The sequence below is a fragment of the Equus caballus genome, chromosome 18 (genome assembly GCF_041296265.1).
Source record: "Equus caballus isolate H_3958 breed thoroughbred chromosome 18, TB-T2T, whole genome shotgun sequence".
NCBI classification, from domain to species: domain Eukaryota; kingdom Metazoa; phylum Chordata; class Mammalia; order Perissodactyla; family Equidae; genus Equus; species Equus caballus.
The window spans coordinates 43,506,603-43,531,674 of record NC_091701.1 but is presented as its reverse complement, the minus strand read 5'-3'; the positions used below and the strand labels follow the sequence as shown (position 1 = coordinate 43,531,674).

Here is a 25,072-nt window from a genome sequence, read left to right as displayed (position 1 = left end):
ATGATATGATTTTTGTACAGAGTATAGCATTTTTTTAGGATTATTAGAAACCAATACAAATATGAAAAGAAAGAGAAGACCCTTAAAAAGCTTACGTTAAATAATAACGATTTAGCCCAGGCAGCACTAAAACGGGTATTCTAAGTATTGCCTATATAGCAAGGGTTGTCTTAGCAGTTTCTTTCTTCCCTTAGATGAAAGAACAAAGGCATATTCTATTTTTCTCTACAAAATAAAACTATATTCTCATATTCTAAGCCAGAGATATCTGTTTCTCATGCAGAAATACTATAAAAATCAATTTTAATAGATTAAAAATTGTATACAAGTAGATACGCTAAGGAAACTCCGAGTTCCTTAAGACAATTTATCCTTCCTAAGCAAATCCAAAGCATTCAAAATAATCTTAAGATTTATAATAGAGTTTTAATATTACAAGGTTAGGTTTGAGGTTGAGAGGCAGAGCTATGACAATTTAAATATTTACATTTTAACTCCACTTCCAGAAAACGTATCTATGGAACCCCATGACATAACTTCTTATTACACTACAAACAAAATATTTATTCCAAATGCCTTTTATCTCTCCTCAACACTCTACGTTATAGGTTGATATTGTAAACAATCTGAGTTTTTGCTTTAATTTAGAATCCATGGTGAACTTGGATCTCTTCCCTCTCCAGATATATCATCAAAATTATAAAATTTAAAACAGTATTGGCTAAACTTCTTTTCTCCCCATAGGCCAATGGTAAATCGTCACAACTGGATTGAGATAATCAAAAATCTAATACTTGAGATTCTGACAAGATATAATATGCCCAAGTGCAGTCTTCCCCCATAACTTTGTTTTTTATCCAATCCAGCACTAATGTATGCAAGCATTTTTGGGAATGTATCTGCAATTATCCAAAGACTATACTCGGGAACTGCCAGGTACCACATGCAGATGCTGCGAGTAAAAGAGTTCATTCGCTTTCACCAAATCCCCAACCCTCTGAGACAACGGCTTGAAGAATATTTTCAGCACGCGTGGACTTACACCAATGGCATTGACATGAACATGGTATGTATTTCTGTTTTCCAAAACGGAAGCACCTCAGGCATTATAGCTACAGCCAAAATGGAAAAGCCAGTCTCACCAGCTTTGAACCCCCTGCTTTTGTTTTCCTCTCTCGGATGTTTATTTTCTCCCCTGGAGATAGTCTCTCATTCTCAATTCATGGCATTGCATGGTGCTGTATCTAGTTATACTGTGTGGCAAAGGCATTATAACATGATGCAAACTGATATAACTGTGTGTGGTAGAGTTCTCACTTCTGATTAGAGAGAGCTTTGCTAAACTGGGACTTGGGCTCTCACCACATGGTCTAGCTGCCAGCACCCATATAAACACTAGGACCCATGTGCAGTAAGATTTGGCAAGTAAACAGCAACAAGTATGGTGCCCCCAAACAGAAATCTTTAAAAAAAATAGGACATTTTGAGGGTCTGTAGGAGAGGTTAGGGAGTTTAAGTATGTCATAAACATTTTATGATAGGAAGTTTCATGTTTTTGTTAAGGACTATTTTTATATATTTTAGACAATTAACTATGTGCCCTTTTACTGTACCTGGTTTAATGCATCTTTCCTTTCAAGGGGGAAATATGGATTCCTTCGTAACTTTTAAGCAAATTCAACATCCACAATCACTTTTCATAACCCTTCCCTACTCCATCAATGATCACAAATCAACACAATTAATAGCTTTACTGTGTTCCAAATAGCTCTTCTTATTATTAGGAGAATTGCACACATTCTTTTGACCTAGTTCTTTCACTGTATAGATTGATTACTAAAGATAAATTATATGATAAATACAAATTCTGTGGAGTATCATAGACCTATTAAAAATATGGTGCCCTCCCATCTAGCTACTCCTCCACTGGGCAAGGACCCTGTTTCTAAGAATTCCTCAGAAAATAAAATCATTCACATTTAATGACATCAACAGCATAATACAATGCATAAGTGAGCCTGTTCAATTTAAATTGACATATTTTATTTGACCAATAACATTCTAACAAAAAAACAAAGGTTCAAAATTAGCAGTCAAGGTGCAGAAAGCATTGCAACTATTGACCAATTTGAAAGATATATTTAGATATGGATACGTATCATAGCTGTGCATTATTTACTTGACTGAGAAGTAAGGGCATGCCATTATAAAAATTTTAATTTGAAGAGCTAATCAATTAGCACATTTCAGACAAAACCACAACTGAATTCCATGAGTTATATATAATTATCCCAATGTTACTCCTGAAAATTCATTTGATAAATTGATCTCACCAAGGTAACACTTTAATCTCACAGGAAAGCACCTACAAATTGATCCCTTTTATATATTTCCATCTGTATTATTGCTTTAAAAAGATATAAACATTCGGCAACTATTGGGGATTCTCTAATGCTGGGTTGGTGGAAGCAGTGTCAAGAATTTTTAATCAAAACACGTGTCACTCAATTTTGTTGTTCCGTACTGCTACATTATTTCAATAACAGTAGTAAAACAATTATTTATTGTACCTCCCCTCTCCATATAACTCTAGTTTTATGAGCATTTTTTGTGATAAAGTCTATTTTGTGACAACTATTTACCTTTCATTGTTTGACTCTATTACCTATGAATATGGTTTATATACCACTTGCCTATTTACAATGTACTTATGAAAGATTTATCTCTTTCCTGTCTGCTTCACACCTTAATACATGGAATCACAACACCCACCGGTAAGAACAGGAGGTATTTATATCCAATTTAATTCTCGTGTAAATTGTGGAGAACACCCTTGTTATCTGTCAGGTTTAGAGCTTGTTAAATGATTTCCAATGTTAGTTCTGATTTTTTTTGCATGATGTAGCAAGGAATTGCAAAGCAAGAAACTGGGGAAGATAACCTGGCAGAGGCCAAGTACAGAATAGAAGTCCTTAACTTGAACAATGACTTGACCTCTAATAATATTTATATACAATTTCCCTGTTCCCACAAAAAGTCACTTATCTGCCCCTTCCTCCACTCTGGCAAAGGTTATGGGTATACGGTTTGCATTAGATAATTGTCATAAAGAAAATGTCATTCTCTTTCATCCTCCTCTATTTTCATGATGTAGGTGCTTTTCTTTCCTCTCATCTGCATGCCTGTGTTACATGATCCTGGAGTGTGTGAGCTCTAAACCATGTGCCACTGAGTCTTGCATGTGGTTTTGAGAGCTTGACTTTGCACGAACTTCTTGTTTGTACACAGTGTCTACATTTCTCATCTTGTGACTGCAAAGTGAGTAAAAAATCAAAGTGCAAGATAACTCGGAAAACTCAGCAAATGGAAGATGCTTGCTTATTAAGCACAATGTGCAAAACAAAACAAAAGTTGATTAGAGAAAAGCAACTGTACTCAAACTATTGAGAGGTAAAAAAAAAAAATTCAAAGTGGATTTTTTTTTACCTCCAAAACCACATTGTTAAAATCCCTGTGTCTTGTTAGTTTATTGTTAACTAAATGGTAATTTCATAATAATTTAAAGTGATTTAAATTTATGTATTGTGGTACATAAAAGTACATCAAACTGTTGTATTTTACATCAGCATTCCACGTTATTCCATTTAAGTATAACCTTAAATATAATTTCTCATGAAACATTTCAGGTCATTTTTACTGTTCAACCATGTCCAAATGAGGTGCAAGATTTCCAATCACACTGTATTAATTGATCTAAAATTATTTTTCATAACCCAAAACATTTGATTCCTTGATAGATCACAAAACGTAGGAAAGATTTGTCCTAAAATGTGCAGCCGTATTTCTTAGTCCCAAAATCTTTTGCTTTTTATGAAACAGCTATTGTCAGAATGTTTCAGAACCAAAAGCATTCTGGGACCACTTATGGGTTCCCCTTCAGTTGAACCAAATTGTTCACAGTGCAAAAGAAAAAGGGTTAGGATAATGAAGCTAGTGAAGGGAAAGTTATTTTGCATCTGATGTCAGGCTTAGGAATAGTAAAAGTTACTTCAAAATATCTATAGTTCAATTCTGAAAGAACTTTGCCCTCCTACTTCCAGAAATTTAACTAATTAAGAAGGAGGAGATACTTTCTCAGATTAGGACTGAATCTCCAGGAATTTCCCCAAATCAAAGCTGTCTGCTGACCCAATTGGAAACTTTCGGACATTATCTAACGTTGATTATAGTTACAACATTGCTAAGAACCAGAAATCATGTTCCATGTCAGTGTAGAATCAAGTTTCTTCACATCACACGCAAGAGCCCGGCTTGAATGAAGAAGAGTCCCAATATATGCCACTCTGGATGGAGAGAAATAAATCATTTATAACAGAAATCACTCCATAATCTAAAATTATATTGGCATGGAAGAAAAGCCTTTAGGAACATTTAATGAAGAATTTTATTCCTTACGTAAAAATGCCACCCCAGTAATACCTGAATAATATAAAAAGATATGGAATAGGAATTCGGAAGACCCAAGTACTAGCTCTCAATCTGCCACTAATCTTGAGCAAGTCACTTAACCTTTCTGCAATTTCATTAAAATTGTCATTTTCAAATAGTTGTAAAGCACCAGGACTCAAAGATGCCAAATGTGTAAAACAATTCTTATTGGAGCTTCTCTGTTTGGAGATGGAGATTCTAAGCTATCTGCTGCCCACTCTCTTGCTCCCTGTGGTGAGCCTCTGAGCCGCCTTTGTAGAACATTTGCTTCTGCATTGGGTATTATTCAAAAACCACTGGACTAGGTGGGTGGTAGATTTTTGATGGCAGAGAATGGAAGGGAACCATTTCAGGTAAAAACAGGGACAAGAGTAGAGGGTAGTATGTGGGAGAGTGCAAGGAGAATGAAGACCGGGAATACACAAGCAGTATTGTTTAATTCATTTTAGGAAGAAAAAGGAACAACTGAATACTTTTTTTAGCCTGAGGCATTAACGGAGAAAATTTTGAGAGACAGACATAGAAAGGATTTGGAAATAAGAACCTAGGAAGAGGGATAAATTGTTCAGCAGAATAGAGAGACAAGTTTTCCTTAAAGACAGGCAGGAAAGAAAAGAGAGGATGAAGGCGTTGACCTTGAGGAGCAAAGGAGAAAAGTTGATGGCACTTACACTACATGGTTCATTCTTCTTGGTCAAGCAGAGACTAGATGAAGTCCTCAGAGAGGAGGAGATGTGGGACAGGAGCTGAGTTGAAGAGGTGGAGAATTTTTAGAGATTTCAATCGAGAGTCAACCCAGGAGGCTAAAAATGCTTAGAATCACAGCAGGACTCTGAATGACAAAGCACACATTTATATCAACCCAACGAACAAAGCCAATCAAAGTGGAAAAGAAAATAATGAAGAATGGCATATTGTTTAGTAGAAATTCTTACTTCTTGGGGCTGATGTGATTTTTAAAGAGCATTTTAATGAACATATGATTTCCCTTTCTTCCATGACTCTTTTCCAGCCACTCTGTTGTCTGTCAGAGTAGCCTAACTCTAACTACCGACCTTAAATACTAACCACCTACTACTATTACTTACTACTAACAGCTATCTACTTAACTACTAACTACTAATACTGACCCTATTATCTGCATCTACAATCTAACTTTACTCCATTAAAAACTTTGCTGCACCCATTCTCTACACTTATTCAAATGACTTCATCTGTGCCAGATATTCACATTCAAACCGACTGTACCCGTGGACTGTTTTGATAGACCCTAGTGAAATCTGCTGATGAGCTCTTTCAGTTATGTACAATTCAGCAACTAGATAACAACAATCCTTGTGACATTAAACTCCATCAGAAATATAAAGCAAAATTTACAAATAGCATAGCTTGTCTTCACCATATTGCTTTTATCCCCCTTACCTTTTTCTCATGATCATTTATAGATTGAATTGATAAATATGATCAATGAAAAAACTTTGATTAGAGTCACAGAACTATAATAAAATGATTAAAAATATAATGCCCTTATATCTGGCTATGCCTCCACTGGGCAGTGATCCTGTTCTAAGAATTCTTCAGAAAATAAAATCTTTCACGTTTAAAGATATCAGCAGTGTAATACAATTTTTGTTTAGGTGAGCCCGTACAATTTAGATTGATATTTCTTGCTTGACCAGTAATATTCTAACAAAAAACTCTACGTTCAAAATTAGTAGTCAAGGTGCAGAAAGCATTGCAAATATTGCTTAGTTTGAAAGCATACGCCCATTCTCTACACTTGGGTCCAAAGTGCCTAACAAATAAATCCACACATTTACAAAGAGGGCATAGAGATTGACAATAACCTGCATTTAAATGATAATGACCCTCAGGACTGATGACATCTTTTAGTTTTCTGTAAAGACATACGTAGTTACCATTCAGGAGTTGAGTTAAAATAATTGTCATCTACAGTGCCCTTTAAAAGATATTGTCATCTGCATGCTGATTAGTTGACAGAAATTGTCTGGCTCCACAGAAACTGGGTAGGTAGTAAAATTTTGCACTAGCAAGAAATCTGTTAACATACATACTTGCCTGCTGTAACCAACGCCTGAACAACAGGTGCTTAAGCAAGGGCAAGGCATACACTCTTATTTTTCACCAAACCTATTTGCCCTAAAGTCTCAAAAATACCACAGAGAGGGGCTGGCCCCGTGGCCGAGTGGTTAAGTTCGCGCGCTCCCCTGCAGGAGGCCCAGTGTTTCGTTGGTTCGAATCCTGGGCGCGGACATGGCACTGCTCATCAGACCACGCTGAGGCAGTGTCCCACATGCCACAACTAGAAGAACCCACAACGAAGAATACACAACTATGTACCGGGGGGCGTTGGGGAGAAAAAGGAAAAAATAAAATCTTTAAAAAAAAAAAAAAAAACCACAGAGAACGATGAATACCATCTGGAGCCCCCTGACATGAAGAATATCAAGCTTAAGATAGGCATCTGGTATTTTCACGTCACAAATGGTATGTACTCAATCATGTTTCACAAATGATGATGGTCACTTTATCCCAGTCTCCAACCATCATTGAGAAGGACTTAGAGCTGGCACCATGCTGCTTACGTACAAAGCAAGTTCTCATCAACAGTGGGATCTGATCTTTAGTAGTTCCTGAGCCAAGAAAAACAGTGACAGCATGGCCTGGGGCTTTACACATGAAAGACAGTCATTGCAGAAATACCATGCTGAGGCAATGAATATATTTCTGTGCTTCAGTTTTTCCATTTATTAATAGTGCTCCTTTTCCTTTTTAAGGACAGTGAAAATTATGTCTCAGATTGTTTTTTAACTTTTTAAAATAACAGTACTATTCAAAGAGGACTCTAGGGTACAATTTCTTATGTTGAAGGGAGTGAGGTGTTCCCAAATGCTTTCTTTGGAGTGTTAGGAGCACAGAGTAATTTTTTTAATGAATTAATTTATTCTTTATTGCAGTAATATTGGATTATAACATTATATAACTTTCAGGTGTACATAGTAATATATTTCGAATTCTGTGTAAATTACATCATGTTCACCACCCAAAAACTAATTACGATTCATCACCATACATGTGTGTCTAAACACCCTTTTCACCCTCCTCCTTCTCCCCTTTCCCTCTGGTAACCACCAATCCAATCTCTGTTGCTATGTGTTTGTTTGTCATTGTTTTTGACTTCTACTTGTGAGTGAGATTATATGGTATTTGACTTTCTCCCTCTGACTTATTTCACTTAGCATAATATACCCTCAAGGTCCATCCATGTTGTCACGAATGGCTGGATTTCATCATTTCTTATGGCTGAGTAGTATTCCATTGCGTATATATGCCACATCTTCTTTACCCGTTCATCCCTTGATGGGCACCTAGGTTGCTTCCAAGTCTTGGCTATTGTGAATAATGCTGCAATGAATATAGGTGTGCATGTATCTTTATGCATTTGTGTCTTCAAGTTCTTTGGATAAATACCCAGCAGTGGAATAGCTGGATCATATGGTAGATCTATTTTTAATTTTCTGAGGATACTCCATACTGCTTTCCATAGTGGCTGCACCAGTATGCACTCCCACCAGTAGTATACAAGCATTCCCTTCTCTCCACATCTTCTCTAACACTTGTTGTTTCCTGTCTTGTTAATTATAGACATTCTGACCGGAGTGAGGTGATATCTCATTGTAGTTTTGATTTGCACTTCCCTGATAGCTAATGATGTTGAACACATTTTCATGTGCCTGTTAGCCATCCATATATCTTCTTTGGAGAAATCTCTGTTCAGGTCTTTTGCCCATTTTTTAATTGGGTTCTTGTTTTTTTTGTTGTTGAGACATATGAGTTCTTTGAATATTTTGGATATTAACCCCTTATCTGATATATGGTTTGCAAATATCTTCTCCCAATTTTTAGGTTGTCTTTTCATTTTGTTGATGGTTTCCTTTGCTGTGCAGAAGCTTTTTAGTTTGCTGTAGCCCCAGTTGTTCATTTTTTCTTTTGTTTCCCTTGTCCAATCAGACATGGTACTTGAAAATATGCTGCTAAGACCGATGTCAAAGAGCATACTGTCTATGTTTTCTTCTAGAAGTTTCATGTCTTACATTCAAGCCTTTAGTCCATTTTGAGTTGATTTTTGTGCATGGTGTAAGGGAATGGTCTACTTTCATTCTTTTGCATGTGGCTGTCCAGTTTTCCCAGCACCATTTATTGAAGAGACTCTCCTTTCTCCATCATATGCTCTTGGCTCCCTTGTCGAATAGTAGCTGTCCATAAATGTGTGGGTTTATTTCTGGGCTCTCGATTCTGTTCCATTAATCTGTGTGTCTGTTTTTGTGCCAGTACCATGTTGTTTTGGTTACTATGGCTTTGTGGTATATTTTGAAATCAGGGAGTGTGATACCTCCAGCTTTGTTCTTTTTCCTCAGGATTCCTTTGGCTATTCGGGGTCATTTGTTGTTCCATATAAATTTTAGGGTTCTTTATTCTATTTCTGTGAAAAATATTGTTTGAACTTTGATAGGGATTGCATTGAATCTATAGATTGCTTTGGGAAGTATAGACATTTTAACTGTGTTAATTCTTCCTATCCAAGAGCACAGAATATCTTTCTATTTCTTTGTGTCTTCTTCAATTTCTTTCAACAATGTTTTATAGTTTTTGATATACAGAACTTTCCCCTCTTTGGTTAAGTTTATTCCTAGGTATTTTATTCTTTTTGTTGCAATTGGAAATGGGATTGTATTCTTATTTCTCTTTCTGCTACTTCGTTGTTAGTGTATAGAAATACAACCAATTTTTGTATGTCGATTTTGTATCCTGCGACTTGACTGTATTCATTGATTGTTTTTAGAAGTTTTTTAATGGATTCTTTAGGATTTTCTATATATAAAATCATATCATCTGCAAGAGTGACAGTTTCACTTCTTCTTTTCCAATCTGGATCTCTTTTATTTCTTTTTCTTGCCTGATTGCTCTGGCTAGGACTTCCAATATTATGTTAAATAAGAGTGGTGAAAATGAGCATGCTCATCTGGTTCCTGTTCTTAGAGGAATAGTTTTCAGTTTTTCTCCATTGAGAATGACATCAGCTGTGGGCTTGCCATATATGGCCTTTGTTATGTTGAGGTATTTTCCTTCTATACCCATTTCATTTAGAGTTTTTATCATAAATGGATGCTGTATCTTGTCAAATGCTTTCTCTGCATCAGTTGAGATGATCATGTGATTTTTATTATTCATTTTGTTAATGTGGTGTATCATGTTGATAGCTTTGTGGATGTCGAACCATCCCTGCATCCCTGGAATGAAACTTACTTCATCATGGTGTACGATATTTTTAATGTATTGTTGTATTCGATTTGCTAGTATTTTGTTGAGGATTTTTGCACTGATGTTCATCAGTGGTATTGGCCTGTAATTTTCTTTTTTTGCGTTGTCCTTATCAGGTTTTGGTATCAGGATAATTTCGGCTTTGTAGAATGAGTTAGGCAGCCCCCCCATCTTCTTCCATTTTTTGGAACCATTTGAGAAGGATACTCCTCTTTGAATGTTTGATAGAATTCACCAGGGAAGTCAACTGGTCCTGGATTTTTATTCTTGGGGAGGTTTTTGATTGCTGTTTCAATCTCCTTATTGGTAATCAGTCTATTCAACTTCTCTACTTCTTCTTGGCCCAGTTTTGGAAGGTTGTGTGTTTCTAAGAATTTAATCCATTTCTTCTAGATTATCCAATTTGTTGGTGTGCAGCATTTCATAGTATTCTCTTATAATCTTTTATATTTCTGAGGTGTCCATTGTAATTTCTCCTCTCCATTTCTGATTTTATTTATTTGAGCCTTCTCTCTTTTTTCCTTAGTGAGTCTAGCTAAAGGCTTGTCAATTTTGTTTATCTTTTCAAAGAACCAGCTCTTGATTTCATTAATTTTTTCTACTGTTTTTTAAGTCTCTATTTCTTTTATTTCTGCTCTGATTTTTATCATTTCCTTCCTTCTGCTGATTTTGGGCTTTGTTTGTTCTTCTTTTCCCAGTTCCTTTAGATGTGCTGTTAGGTTGTTTATTTGGGATTTTTCTTGTTTGTTGAGGAAGGCCTGAATTGCTATAAACTTCTCTCTTAGAACCGCTTTTGCTGTATCCCATAGATCTCCTTTGCTTTCTTCATTGACCCAGTTGTTGTTCAGCATTTGTTTAATCTCCACATTTTTGTGACTTTCTGATTTTCTTTCTATAGTTGATTTGTAGTTTCATACCTTTGTGGTCAGAAAAGATGCATGGCATTATTTTGATCTTCTTAAATTTATTGAGACTTGTTTTGTGGCCTAATATGTGGTCAATCCTGGAGAATGTTCCATGTGCATTTGAAAAGAATGTGTATTCTGCAGTTTTGTAATGGACTGTTCTATATGTATCTACTAGGTCCTTCTGATTGAATATGTCATTTAAGGCCGTGGTTTCCTTATTGATCTTCGGCTTGCATGATCTATCCACTGGTGTAAGTGGAGTGTTAATATCCCCTACTATTATTGTGTTACTGTCTATTTCTCCTTTTATGTCTGTTAATAATTGCTTTATATATTTAGGTGCTCTTATGTTGGGTGCATAGAAATTTACAAGTGTTATATCTTCTTGTTGGATTGTTCCCTTTATCATTATGTAGTGCCCTTCTTTGTCTCTTGTTACAGTTTTTATTTTAAAGTCTATTTTGTCTCGTAGAAGTATTGCTACCCCCGCTTTCTTTTCTTTTCTATTTGCATGGAGTATCTTTTTCCATCCTTTCACTTTCAGTTTGTGAGTGTCTTTAGGACTGAAGTGTGTCTCTTGGGTGCAGCATATATATGGGTCTTGGTTTTTTATCTAATCCACCACCCTATGCCTTTTGATTGGAGTATTTAGTCCATCGACATTTAAAGTAGCTATTGATAAATATGTATTTATTGCCATTTTGTTACTTTTATTTTTCTGGGTGTTTTAGTAGTTCTTCTCTGTTCCTTTCTTTTTCTCTTGCTCTCTTCCCTTGTGGCTTTTGGCTTTCTTTATTAATATGTTTCATTTCTTTCCTCTTACTTATTTGTTGTTATTATAGGTTTCTGGTTTGTGACTACCATGATGTTCCTATATAATATTTTACATATATAGCAATCTATATTGAGTTGATAGTCTCTTTAGCTTGACCTATTTCTAAAAGCTCTACTTTTTTACTCCCCTCACAGAGTAATTTAAATTCAATTCAGTTTAAAAATACTTAATGTTCAACACAGATTTCACCAATAATAAATAAGAGAGAGACATCAAGGTTCAGTTTTAATTTTTTTTTTTGGAAATATAACTTTAAGTCCCTCTTAATTCAAATTTTTAAGGAATTCAACTTTTACCAAACTTACTGGAATCAAACCATCCACAATTTCTCCCAAAATAAAAACTCAGTAATTTCTTTAGTGGAAGAATTGTCTGAGACATTCCCAGTGGCATGGAAACTTATATTAAAAATGGATATGTAAATGTTCCAGATTTTTTTGTCAGTTTTTTAATCACTTTTTTAAGGCTGAAAATAAGCGCAAGTAGTTCATCTAGCCCAACTGATCATATAGCTTTAAGGCAGTAGTAATCAGGAAAATTACATATATGTTAATTGTTTTTCTTGGTTTTGACGTATTACTATCCATGGGGATGAGTACGAATGAAAAAAACATATAATCATTGCCTCTTTCATGCCAGATACTCCTAAAGAACCTTTTTTAGTTTGTGTCTTGGCTCCTATTAGTTAGGTGGGCCCCCCACAACCCCCAGCAAACCTCTCCACTCAATTTAGGGACTGTCGGATAAGAATCTCCATTATTTGGGGTCCAGCATCTCAGATGGTGCATTTAACACTCTGAAGTTGTACTAAATTATTTACTTATATGCTGTAGTTCATTTTCCCCATTCTATTGGTAATCTCCTTATATCAGAATGCTCTACAACACACACAGAACTGAAGCATATCAGTAGTTAGAAACACCTCCTATAGTGGGAAGATAAGCCAAAGACTCACTCCACACAGCTATAATTATTATGTTTGAAACATAGAGGTCCATTTCTAGCCATCATCTAGTTCTGACTGTGGATCACCATGTGTGGATGCTGGAAAAATGGAGCCTTAAGAACATTTTCTAAGATGGAAGCATTGGTCCAGAGTCTTACTCTAATTCTATTGCTTTATCTGTGAGCTGGGCTTAATACCTAACCATAGGTAACACCAGCACTGAGGTCAGAGCATTATAATAAAGCAAGGGTAATTAAGATTGTTAATCAAGGGGCAGGCCCTGTTGCTGAGTGGTTAAGTTCCTGCTCTCTGTTTCCTGGCCCAGTGTTCACTGGTTTGAATCCTGGGGGCAGAACTACACACTGCTCATTAAGCCATGCTGTGGCGGCATCCCATATAGAAGAGTTAGAATGACGTGCAACTAGGATATATGACTATGTGTTTGGGCTTTGGGGAGGGAAAAAAAAAGAGAAAGATTGGCAACAGATGTTAGCTCAGGGCCAATCTTCATCACAAAAGAAAAAGATGATTACTCAAGATGTTTCTTCTATAAATTACCTATTCATAGTGTTTTTGTGTAGTATTTGGTTACCTTTTTATTATTATTCTATAAGAACTCTTTGCAAATTATAGATATTAATGCTTTATCCGTCATCTGCATTGCAAATTCTTCCTAATCTCTTTTCAATATGTTGGTTTGTTTAAGATATCTTTTGCATTTAGAAGTCTTTTTTGTTTTTTAATATGGTCCAATTGGTCAACTTTTTAACATAGTTCAGAGATCTTGTCCTGTTTTTCAAAGGTTCTGCTAAATCTGTGAATTATACAAGAAGTTCCTAGATTTTGTTCTAAGTTTTGTTACATGATTAGGAAGAAAATTTTGTAATCTGTTTGAAATGTAGTTTTATAAATTGTTTCCTTCACATGAGTAGAAGGTAGTACAGATAATTTAAATAATGCCAATATTTTTCTATTGATTTAACATATTTATACATTAATTTATCAGATATAATTGAGATACATATCTTTACTCTCAAATTGGCTCTGTTTGTCCATTCCTATGGCAATATAATAATGATTTGTACATGCTTTAATATCTAACATAGTAGGTCAATCCTTTCTAAGTTTGTTTTCCTTATTTTCCTTGGCTACTTCAGAGTATTTATTCTTCCATATAAAATATATGGCCATTTTTTATTCAATTACAACAAACTCCACGTTGGGCTTATGACATAACCCAAAGATCAGATTGTCAAATATGGCTTACAAGAGTCAGAAATTGTAACAAATATCAAGATTTACTAATAATTTCAAGAATATATGTAATCATAAGGCATAAGGAAAGCATAGAGATACTGCCTTGCCATATTGGTATGTGTTCTTGCTCAGAAATAACACAGGACAGCCCTAAACAGTGTATGTGATAACATAACGTTTAAGCAGAATGAGACACTTTTGGTCATTAAACATTCACATTTTATAATCCAAAAGTTATATAACTTACATGACATTTTCCAGAAAGCCATGTCCTATAAATCTATTTATAAAACGTTTGTTTACCATAAGCAATTTAGACTAGATACATCCCGCTAAAAACATTCCATAGCTAGGAACTACTCCACACCTTAAGTGTGTTTGCCAGGAGCAGGTCATTAAGGTTGGTCATTAGCTGGTCTCTTTTCTTTCTAAGTGTTGCTTAGGAAAGATAGAGAATGCGTGGTAAGCCTGCTGCTAACCCTTTTCTTCCTATGAATTTTATATTAATTTTTATACAATTTTAGAATTTCAATATTAATTTCTCATCCTTGCTGCACATTAAATCATCTGAAATAAGTTAAATAAATTTCAGTGCTTCAGATCCACCTTACAAGGATTAAATCAGAATTACTTACAGTGAATTTTGATCATCAGTATTTTTATATGTCGATTCTAATATGTAGCCAGGATTGAGAACCGCTTGTTTAGATCTTAAAAAGTAAAATCTACTTCAATAAGATTTTATAATTTTCGTCTTAGAAATTCTTACCTTTGTTATTAAATGTATTCTTAAATTTTTATATAGCTTAGTTAGTTGAACAAATGAAATATATTACACGTTTTCATTTTTACCTGATTATAGATAATATGGAATGAAACTATTTATCTTCTTTATAGACACCTTAACTCTGACTCTTTCTGATAGGACTTTTTCTGTAGTTTGGTTTGGTGTATCCCTTGAGGATATGCTCTTGGATATTCTAGGTATTCAATCATATCAGAAACAAAAAGATACATTTATTCTCTTTTTTTAGTACTATTTGTTAGTCTTTTTTAGTTCACAAGATTCTCTGAAACAATTTTGAATAGTACTAGCTGATTTTAATGAAAATAGCTTCACCATTAGGACTAATATTTTTAAAATATCCTTGCATTCCTAAAATAAATCCTACTTGATCATAGTTTTGATACTTTGTTGATTTTATTGGCTAGTAAATTATTTAGAATTCTGCCACTATTCTATAATGATGTGGGTCTACAGTTATATGCCCTTTAAATGTTAGAAAGAAATCATCTGTAAAACCATGTGGTCCTAGGGGCCAGCCCAGTGGCATAGTGGTTTGTTTCACACACTCTGCTTCAGTGGCCCAGGGTTCTCAGGTTTGGATCCAGGCAGGGACATACATACCACTCATCAAGCTATGCTGTGGTAGTGTCCAATATACAAAACAGAGGAAGATTGACATAGATATTAGCTCAGGGCCAATCTCCCTCACCAAAAACAAAACAAAACAAAACAAAAACCGTGTGATGCTAGTGGTTTTAATAGCAGATCTTTAATCACCAGTCCAGCTCTACTATAGTAATTACTTATTCTGTTTCTTCCTTGGTCAATGTTGGTAATTTATATTTTGTGAAGAATTCATCCATTTCATCTAGGCTTTCAAAGTTGTTATAAAATTACGTATAGGATTCTCTTTTACCTCATTTAGTCTTTATCAGCAGGTCCATCTGCTTTCTCGTTCTTAAACTTGTATTTTTTTTGTCTCTTATTTCCTTTAGCAGGCCTTTGAAAGGTCCTTTATATATTTCATTGGATCGTTTTTCAAGGCACTGGCCTTTAGATTAATTTATTCTTGCTACTATTCTTTTCATTTTCAGCATTTCCTTTCATTAATTCTCTCTTTTTGATTTCTTTGGATTGTCCTATTGTTCTTAACATTTGTATTAAGGTCTTTTATTGTTTGAGTCTTTCTTCTGTAATAAGGAAGGCATTAAGACTCTACATTTTCCTTTCAACACAAGTTTCTCTGTAGTTCTGTGGGGTTTGGTATGAAATGTTCTCCTTTTATTGCTTTCTAAATTATTTCTTCTTTGATCCAAAGGTTGTCATAGAGTGTGGTTCTTAATTTCTGTATACTTCTTATTTTCTGGTCACTTTCTAATAATTTTTTATTTTTTGAATTATAATCAGATCTAATGGACTGTATAACATTTCTACTTCTATAAATCTTTAAGCATCCACACCTAATGCAAAAGCAATCTGTGGTTGCACTTTTTTAAATGACTCACCTTTATAAAGGTTTTCCAGAACATTTAGCTTTATTTTCATGGCAATGGTGGGGCCCTGCTCTCTTTCTTTACACATATTTTATTCTTTTATATGCAACATAATTGAATTATATAATTCCACTAACAAGTACAGCTGGTACAAATAGGTTTCAGAACATACACAACTGGTGTGTAACTCAACAGGTAGAAGTAGAAATGTGCGGGGATACAACAGTGTCTGGAATATTCAGAGTGTTGGAATAGCAAGAATCAATACATATTACAGAGGGGAATCTGATAGGTTGAGAAAGAGAACTTCAACTATTTTGAGAGCTTCTGCTATTTTGCAAAAGGTTATGTAATTGCTGATACACCCATTGCTTTCTCTAGAAAACAACTGAATTGTTGTCTAGCAATAATCTTTCTGAGGAACATATACCCTAACTGGTACAAAATGAAAATGACATTTATGCTACATCTCCATTCTCTGTTACTTATTGATAAAATCCAATAAATAACAATTAGGAAACATTTTGTATCTCACCATCTAAAATGCTATACATGAGAACTGTTTCTGAAACATAAAACTAAATTCAAGTTCAAGATGATATATCAAGTGCAAGGTGGTACTTAAATCATTCTTTTCAACATCTGGTAGATTGCACGTTCCTTTTCCTTACTTTATGAGCAAGCTCGGGCCATCTACAATCAATCCACTTGGGAAGAAAAATTTGCAAAGTAACCAATAGAGTTCACTATAGTTGTATTCTGTTTATGTCTTCCCTCACTCTTCTCTCTCAAGTAATAGGGATGTTGAGGGAAGGGTCCTGAAATTGCTTCTCAGGATGCAGATCCCTCCTGTTACCTTTAGAAATGCTAGTGTGTTCCAAGGTTTCCCCTTGAGACCTCATTTCAGAAACTCTAACTCACCTTCTTAAGTTAGGCTTTTGCTCAATTAGCAGAAGGACTCCAGAGTCAGGGTAACAAAGACGTGTATGTGAAAGCAGTAAATCCCCTGTGCCTACACATCATCTCCCACACTCCGACTCACCCTTGGCTCTGACTTAGTTTGGTTCAGGTTAACGTTGAAGTGTTCTTCTGAAAGCAAAGGAGCCCCTCACAGTTATGCTGTTAACCAGGGTCAGGAGCTGCCGGAGAGGGAAGGAGACGATGCAGGAGAGAGGACTATTTCATTTTTCAAGGAACCTTTACTTGTACCAAAACTGGTTCAGGATTTATGATGTTGTTTGCCATGTCTATGTGTGGCAAGTTTTTGTTCTGCTCATATATTTTTCTTAAATAGTGTAACCATATGATAAATGTTGAAAAGTTACATGCAGAAAATTAATTTTCCCAAGACTTATAAAAGCCCCTAGTCATGGATTCTACAATACTCTGTTTTGCCAACAATCTGGCGAGATATTACAGCCTTATGCAATAAAACAATTTCATATTCTCATCAGCCACATGAAGGTAAAATAAAATAGATGACAAAGTAATTTAAGATTCAGACTATGGCTATATATATTTGTATGTTTAAAACTATTAAAAGAAACCAGCCGTCATGATCAGTGATTTAACAAGAAGTATTAAATGTATAATCACCAAGAAAACATGAAAAATATGTTTCCTATTCCTTAATGATAAATCATAACCATTGAAATAATATGATCTGAAATGACCTCAAGTTATAGAATCCACTAATGAAGGACATTAGCTTCTAGAGACAACAAATAGCAAGGTTCAGTATTTAAGATATCAAACGTAAGATACCAAATGCTGAATGCCCACATGGCAATGATTCTATCAGAATCAGAAAATGCTATAAAATATTCAGACTGTACTCTAGGGCAGAGACTTAAGATTTAATATATTACTTGCATAATCTATTTGATAATCATGCTTGAGTTTTAGTGTTTCATAGGGAGTGTTAATTTGTGTTTTGATTAATTCTAATTTGTCAAGATTTAAGTGTATTTAATGGCCCAGAGAATATCCCCAGAAAATTTCTTAATGTCAGTTATCACAGTTACCAAAGTTGTTCATATGATTAATTTACTATTTAGGAGAAACATTTGCCGCCCTCAGACTGTCTTTCTCAATGTGCCTTTCTCAGCCTGCCTCTAGGAATGTCTCCCTCTGCAGCTACACTGCATGAAACAAATCAGAAACCATACATTACAACATAGATCAGCTTTCCAGTACTATCTAGATAGGGGGTACCTAGTAGAGAATACATTTTGATTCTTTTCTAAAGCAAACACAAGGGTTTAAAACACTATGGAAGGAGTCTGGAGAGAGTCTTGGTAAAAACTCAGTTGTTGATGTTCTCCCAACAGAACCTGGAAAGTGTACCTACATAAGAGAGTGTTTTTCAATCCAGGCTAAGAAACAGCAAAATTGAATCCCGTGTCTTAAATTTGAAGAAGGAATAATAGAGTTTATTGTCAATATATTGTGAATATTTAACCTCATTTGGAAATCCTTATCTATCAGCAGCCAGGTAAAAGTTGAATAAGGAAATAACTTTCTCTCCTACAACCCTTGCCTTTCTTTAATCACTCAGAGATGGGGCCAGGAACATGGAGACCATCTCACAGGAACAAAGGAAGCCTTAAATTGCTGGTCGGAGAAGGGAATCATGGGTTTGGGACTGTAAGCCAACTGTCTTACTCACAAGACATATAGCTATTGTGAAAGGATAAAATTATACAGAAATTTGACCATAAAAAAACTATTCCCAGAGTAAAATTCAATATAAAGCTGGCCTTACCTTGAAGGATGACATAATAGTGTCACATCAAAACAGAGAAAAATCTTCGTTAGTTAAGATATTCCTCCATTCAGACTCCACTGACGGAAGCCCAGGACACATTTCTCTAATTGTAATCTATCATTCACCTGGGCCAAACTTCTTTTTCATTTATGTCCCAATATATAAAATAGATGGTATAACTGTTTTATTAGCATAAGTATATAGGTTTAAATTTAAGGATTTACTTATTAAAAAGTTAATGAGACTAACGTCATTTTGATGAGCACACGTACATCAAATCACAAGTTGCAGGCCTACACTAACTCAGGTTCCATTCATTTCCAAAATTTATATTGATTGCTCAGTATAGAGAAAATCTGAATTCACATACTACCTAATTGCAAATATTAACAATATTGTAATATTTATTCCATTATGTGTGTGTAAGTTTGTATATTTGAGGGAAGTTTAACATAAAGTTGAATACTTCTGAATTAATGTCTGATCATGTTTGACAGATGCTTGTCATGGAATAGTTATTTCCATTTTTGTTCTCTCTTTGTGTGATTTCTTCGAAGAGTTTTACTTTGATTTAATAATGCTATCTTGTTTTGTAGTTGTTGGATTGATCTTGTTTGAATGTCCTTAAACTTTGGGTCCTCTAGCACTAAGCTATGGGGTTGATTTCTTTTAACATTCACAGAAAGCACTTCAGGCTCACTTAAAAGAACAAACGTCTCATTTGTCTGACATAATTTGACAGTCCCAGAGAGTTTTATCTACATAAATTCAAGTAAAAAGAAGTTAATACTACATTTATAAAATATTCAAGTGGTCTTACACCGTAATGAAGACACGGGATTTTTACCAGCCCTGAAAAACTTTTCTGGAACTTCAGGAAGTTTTAAAACTCTGTCCCATAACAGTCAATATTAGAAAAGTGAAATTAGAGCTATTTACTCACCTTAAATTAATTGTTACCTTGAGGGTTCATTTGAACAACCATTAGTCTTATAAACGTACATTGTAAATGTCCAATCTGGCATGGAAAGCAAAGTGTAGGATGTTCTGTTTAAACTATTTAAAAAGTTTTTTTAATCTGGGCATTTAGAAAGGTTTTAGGGCCAGGTATTTTTTCAGACCATGTTTATTCGTTGTTATGCTCCCATGCATAGCATAGTGCCTGATATATAGTAGATACTAAATAAAGATTTGCTAAAAGAATGACATTTTCCAAGCTACAGGCCATGAAACTGATTCTGGGTGATGTTCATTGGTCTTTGAAATCAGACTAACTCAATAAAACAATGGCTCCAGATGCACAATGAAAGGTGCTGTGTACCCTCAGAGTTTCAGAACTTGACAGACAAGAAGGTTGTGTAGAGTGCAGTGGAAATGATTATAACAATCATTAAACCAGCTTGTGTACTTGACATAGCTGCTATTTGTAGCCAGGTCTGCTTGGTCCAGTAAAAAGCCAATATTTGAGTGCTAAATGAGGAAGCTCCCAGTCAGGTAGTTTACCAGAGGAACCAAACCTGATAAAAAAAAAAAAAGTGCCATGAGCAAGAAGCAAGAATGGCAACCCAGCTGGGACCACTTGAAAGTGATGCCTTGGATACGTATCTACTTAAACCTACCCCTTTCTTCCCACTCTTTTCAATATTCTTCTACCTCTATTCCACTACAGCTGCCTTCTCATTTAACTCCCTCTTAAAGTCCCTTTACTTAGGCATAACCCAGATTCCAAAGATGCTAACTTATTTAGGACATCCAAACCTCTGGGCTAGTAAGAGATTCAATTACTGAATATTAACTTCTATTGAGTTTTACTTAGTCATCTATGTAACTGACTTAAGAAAATTAAGAAAGTCAATTAAGGACTAGCATCACAGGAGAATTCCTTAATCTAAACAAGTTCTTCATGCCAAGGTCTGTATATCTTCCTCATGTACAAACAAAAGCCTCTTCATGCAACTCTATGGTACCTCCAACTTGAGGTCATTCTTTCTAGTCATTGTCACTTCTATAACAGGATGAATGTCAGGAGGTGACAACACTTAACAAGAACACTTGAGAAGAGAAAGATGTTGAAAAACTTTCCCAAATGTCCTTTAAGATTTTGTGAGTGGTTCTAAGAATACTGGAATTCCAAGAACATATTTGTAAATTGATTTAGTAACTGCCTACTTTCCCAAAGGTTTTAAGATAACTCACAGTGAAAATCGAAGTGCAAGTAAGCCAAAACATTTAACACAAGTCAGAAACAGGAAATAAAAGTTAGAGAGAAAAGAGGGAAAAAAAATTTTTAAACTCTTTTGAGGCAATAGAACACAAAACTTAGCGGTGAATTTCCTATTCACCAAAGAGACCAAAGAGAAAAACGCAATGGGTATTTGTATCTCTCAATTTCTAGTTAAAGAGGACTTGATAGTTTTTCAGGAACAATAAATATGTATGACAAAAAAAAAACAGAAAAAGTCAGAAGTAAACTATCTATTGAAATCTACAATGCATGGGATGATTTACATACATTATCACAATTAATTGTGGGAAGACCCTGTGAGGTAGATCTTATTTTTACAATAGAAGAAACTGAATCTCAAGAAAAGTTCATTGCCTTAACCAAAGTCACAACAAGTAAGTGATGGAACTGGGACTTCAGCTCATGCCTGTCCGATTCCATAGTTCTTATAACACACTCAGAGAAATGAATAGCCCCTGCCTCTATCTCATTTGCATCTTCCAACTTAAGGCACGCATACACATCCATGTGCACACACACACACACAAATGCACAATTTTTCCTTCTATAACCCAGGTATACTCAGAAAGTATAACTGATAAACTTAGGGAAATACCAGAAATAACAGCTACAAGCTCAATATTCTCATTCAAACTACCATAATGGTAGCAATATCTCCTCAATTTACGTAAATATAAACTGCCTTTTTGTACCTTATTACAGCCAAATCTTAAGAGAAAAATAGGTATATCTAATTTGTTGCTTGGTGTAATGCTCTTCACCTTTTTATCTGTACCAGGACATCTGAGAGTTATGCTGAGACTGCAACAGTGGGCTTCAGGGAGAAAAAGTAAACCATATGCAAAGAGGCCAGTAAACTGGGGTTTTTTCCTACTATAGCACCCCCACGTAAACTGGTCCCATTTCAGAAAACTGTCCAAACCTAGCTTACCTCCAGTCTAGCATCACCCGCCAAAGATTCCAAGGAGGTAGTTTAGACAGGTAGAAGGGACCGGCAACCTAGTGGGTTGATTCCATGAGAGGAGCAGGGTTGTTGAGGATCCCAACAAAGAGTGGGAAAAGAGCCTCCAGCCCCCAAAGGCAAAATTGTGCAAAGACTAGGCAAGCTACCAATTTGGAGAGGGCTTTTTAGTCCAAGTAGGAAATCTGGCAGGAGTCCGGTCATGTAGACGAAGTGTGTGAGTTACCGTCAAGGGAAGAGGTTTCAGATGAGTGCCCAGGAACTCAAACAGAGGAAGGCTCATTTCTTTGAGGTCTGAGCCAGGTAGCACAGAAACTTCAGGATAAAAGTCTGAGTTCCTACAGCTGTGTAGAGTTGGGTGAGCAGTGTCTGACAAATGGCACACCGTTTATTGGTAACCTAGGACAAATTTCAACATTGTAAATGCTCTTCTTCTCCGGCAAAGAAACACAGGTGGATAAAGTGACTTGCACAAGTGTCAGTCTGTGGCAAATTCATGACCAGAACTCATATTCTGTGAGTTTTCTTCTAAAACACCCTTGACCCGTTTCTGTGGGTGACTGTGCAATGAAGGAAATAAGATCAGAATTACGTATTTCAGTTCTCTCTTTGATCCTTCTGTATTATATCACAGTCAGTCTGACCAATTGCATCACACAGTGATCCTACAGAAACAGGATTCCTGTGGCTGCTTTAATACTTAAAATAGTAATAAATTGCAAGTTAATTCAAATATGATCTAACTTGAAGTTCTCTACCAACCACATACGTTTGGATTATCTACAAAAATAATTCATGATTACTTTTAGCTTATTAGACAGCAATAACAAGGTTGACCCAAAAAGGTAGGAAATCTTAAAATTACATTATTAGGCACTCTATAATGCCTCTTCCCTCTACCCCACAGCATATTTAAATGGATCTATTTTTACTGACAGAGGAAAATCAACATGAGAATTAAAATCTATATATGACACCCAAAATAGCTAAGACACGTACAGAGAAGCAAGAATTGAGTGTCTGATCCACTGTATACTGGGACTTTTATAAAATAACGTAATATTTTATTCAGTATAAATTGAGTAGCACTTGTCAGAAACTATTGTTTAATCTTTTTGCAAGTTTAAAATTAGTCACTGAATAAGTTGTCAAAACAATAGCGTTGGTAGAAGAATTATGTATGCATTGTAACTTCTGGCACCATTTCCATTTCTGAAAACTGAGCTACACTTTTAAAGTATGTTTGCTGTTTTCCTTCCCTTTCTCTATTTTCAGTACTTATAAAAATATTTAGTATTAATAATGTGCATATTAAACACAGGTATTCCAAGTAGCATTAACTAAGAGCACTCTCTGGTATATGACATTTACAAATACCATAGCTCTTTCAGGATCATTATTTTTACACAATTATAACTAAGATATATACCAGAGATAGCAATCCAAATGGACTTGAGATTCCTTAAAAAGGTTGTCTTTCTAGTTGTACTGCCTTTCATTAGTTATGTCTTATTAATTGTCACATTGCATTATATCTGTGCACAGTATGATGCTACATAACATAATGCAGGGAATGAGAAGCAGTGTGAGACATTGTAGGCATTACATTTTAATGAAACAGCATTTGTGTTGAGTCTGAATGCCTGCAGTTAATTCAGAGAAAAGTATTTGAGTTAAAATTCTGACATGTTTAAGAAACCAAGTATTCATTGAGGTAGGCGAGGTAGAAGCATTGTAAGAACTCCTGTGTGACAATTACTACACCTGCGGTTCTGTGAGCAAGAAATAGACTTTATTTCCGGTGGAGGTACCCTGTGCCCTGCTAGTATGAAACTCTTTATGTTTTTTCTTCAGGTCCTAAAGGGTTTCCCAGAATGTTTACAAGCTGATATTTGTCTACATCTCAACCAGACTTTGCTGCAAAACTGCAAAGCTTTTCGGGGGGCAAGTAAAGGTTGCCTTCGAGCTTTGGCAATGAAGTTCAAGACCACCCACGCACCTCCAGGAGACACCCTGGTTCACTGTGGGGATGTCCTCACTGCACTTTATTTCTTATCCAGAGGCTCCATCGAAATCCTCAAAGACGACATTGTGGTAGCTATTCTGGGTGAGTGTTTTAGAATTGGATGGTGACATATTCAGTTACTAGCTGGTGCAATGCATAGTTTAAAATGATAGAAAAAAGGACTGACATATTTATTTATGGGTGCTATTTAATGCTGATAGGTAATTTTAATGCTTTATTTAAAATTCAATTCAAATCAAATTAACCTTGTAGAAAATATGTTTTCATAACTGTCTCACTTTTTCTCTGATGTGTAAATGCTTCCATGCCTCTCTTCAGTTCTTGGCTGCTACTTAAGCCTTTGAGACCAAATATATGAAAATAGTCAGCATTTTCTATTTCATGATAGAGTATCTTGGATTCATGCTTGATCCCTTAACACCTTAAATAAAATGTACACGTTGTAAGCTTACTTGCTAGCACGTGCCAGTGCCCTATCATGAACTCGGTTTATGTTTGATGAACTTCATCTATACGCCTGCCCTTTTTCTGTGTCCCATCAAACAGAATTATATGTCCTACCTAGGTAATATAGAGCTATGAACTTAACATCCAGGGATAAAGCCCATGAGGGGATTAAAATTAATAGTAAATTGAACTTCTTTGGGTGCAAAAAAAGTCCATCTGTCCAAGCTATCTTGTTAAAAATAAATTTAGTTGGGCCACCCAGTGGTGTAGCAGTTAAGTTCGCAGGCGCCATTTCAGCAGCCAGGGGTTCACTGGTTCAGATCACAGGTGCAGACATACGCACCGCTTGTCAAGCCATGCTGTGGCAGGCGTCCCACATATAAAGTAGAGGAAAATGGGAACGGATGTTAGCTCAGGGCCAGGCTTCCTCAGTGAAAAGAGGAGGATTGGCAGATGTTAGCTCAGGGCTAATCTTCCTCAAAATAAAAATAAATAAATTTAGTCAGTGTGAATTTGTAGGATTTCTCGGGGATATTAGGACAGTGGGGAGCAACAAGGGAGCAGAGAGA

At 35.5% G+C, this 25,072-nt stretch overlaps 1 protein-coding gene across 12 annotated transcripts in view; it reads left to right on the top strand.

Moving 5' to 3' along the window:
• The window catches only part of KCNH7 (potassium voltage-gated channel subfamily H member 7), a 471,784-nt gene that overhangs the window by 415,935 nt on the left and 30,777 nt on the right, over positions 1-25,072 (top strand). For 4 of the 12 annotated variants that reach the window (XR_011428515.1, XR_011428516.1, XR_011428514.1 and 1 more), the window contains 2 exons: positions 867-1,070; positions 23,885-24,137. Coding sequence is in view for 8 of the 12 variants with exons in the window: in XM_023623027.2 (XP_023478795.2) it covers positions 867-1,066; positions 23,885-24,137 (453 nt within the window). In the remaining 4 variants the exon portion in view is untranslated. The remainder of the gene's footprint in view (positions 1-866; positions 1,071-23,884; positions 24,138-25,072) is intronic. The other 8 variants (XM_070241908.1, XM_070241910.1, XM_070241909.1 and 5 more) reach the window with 2 other exon arrangements.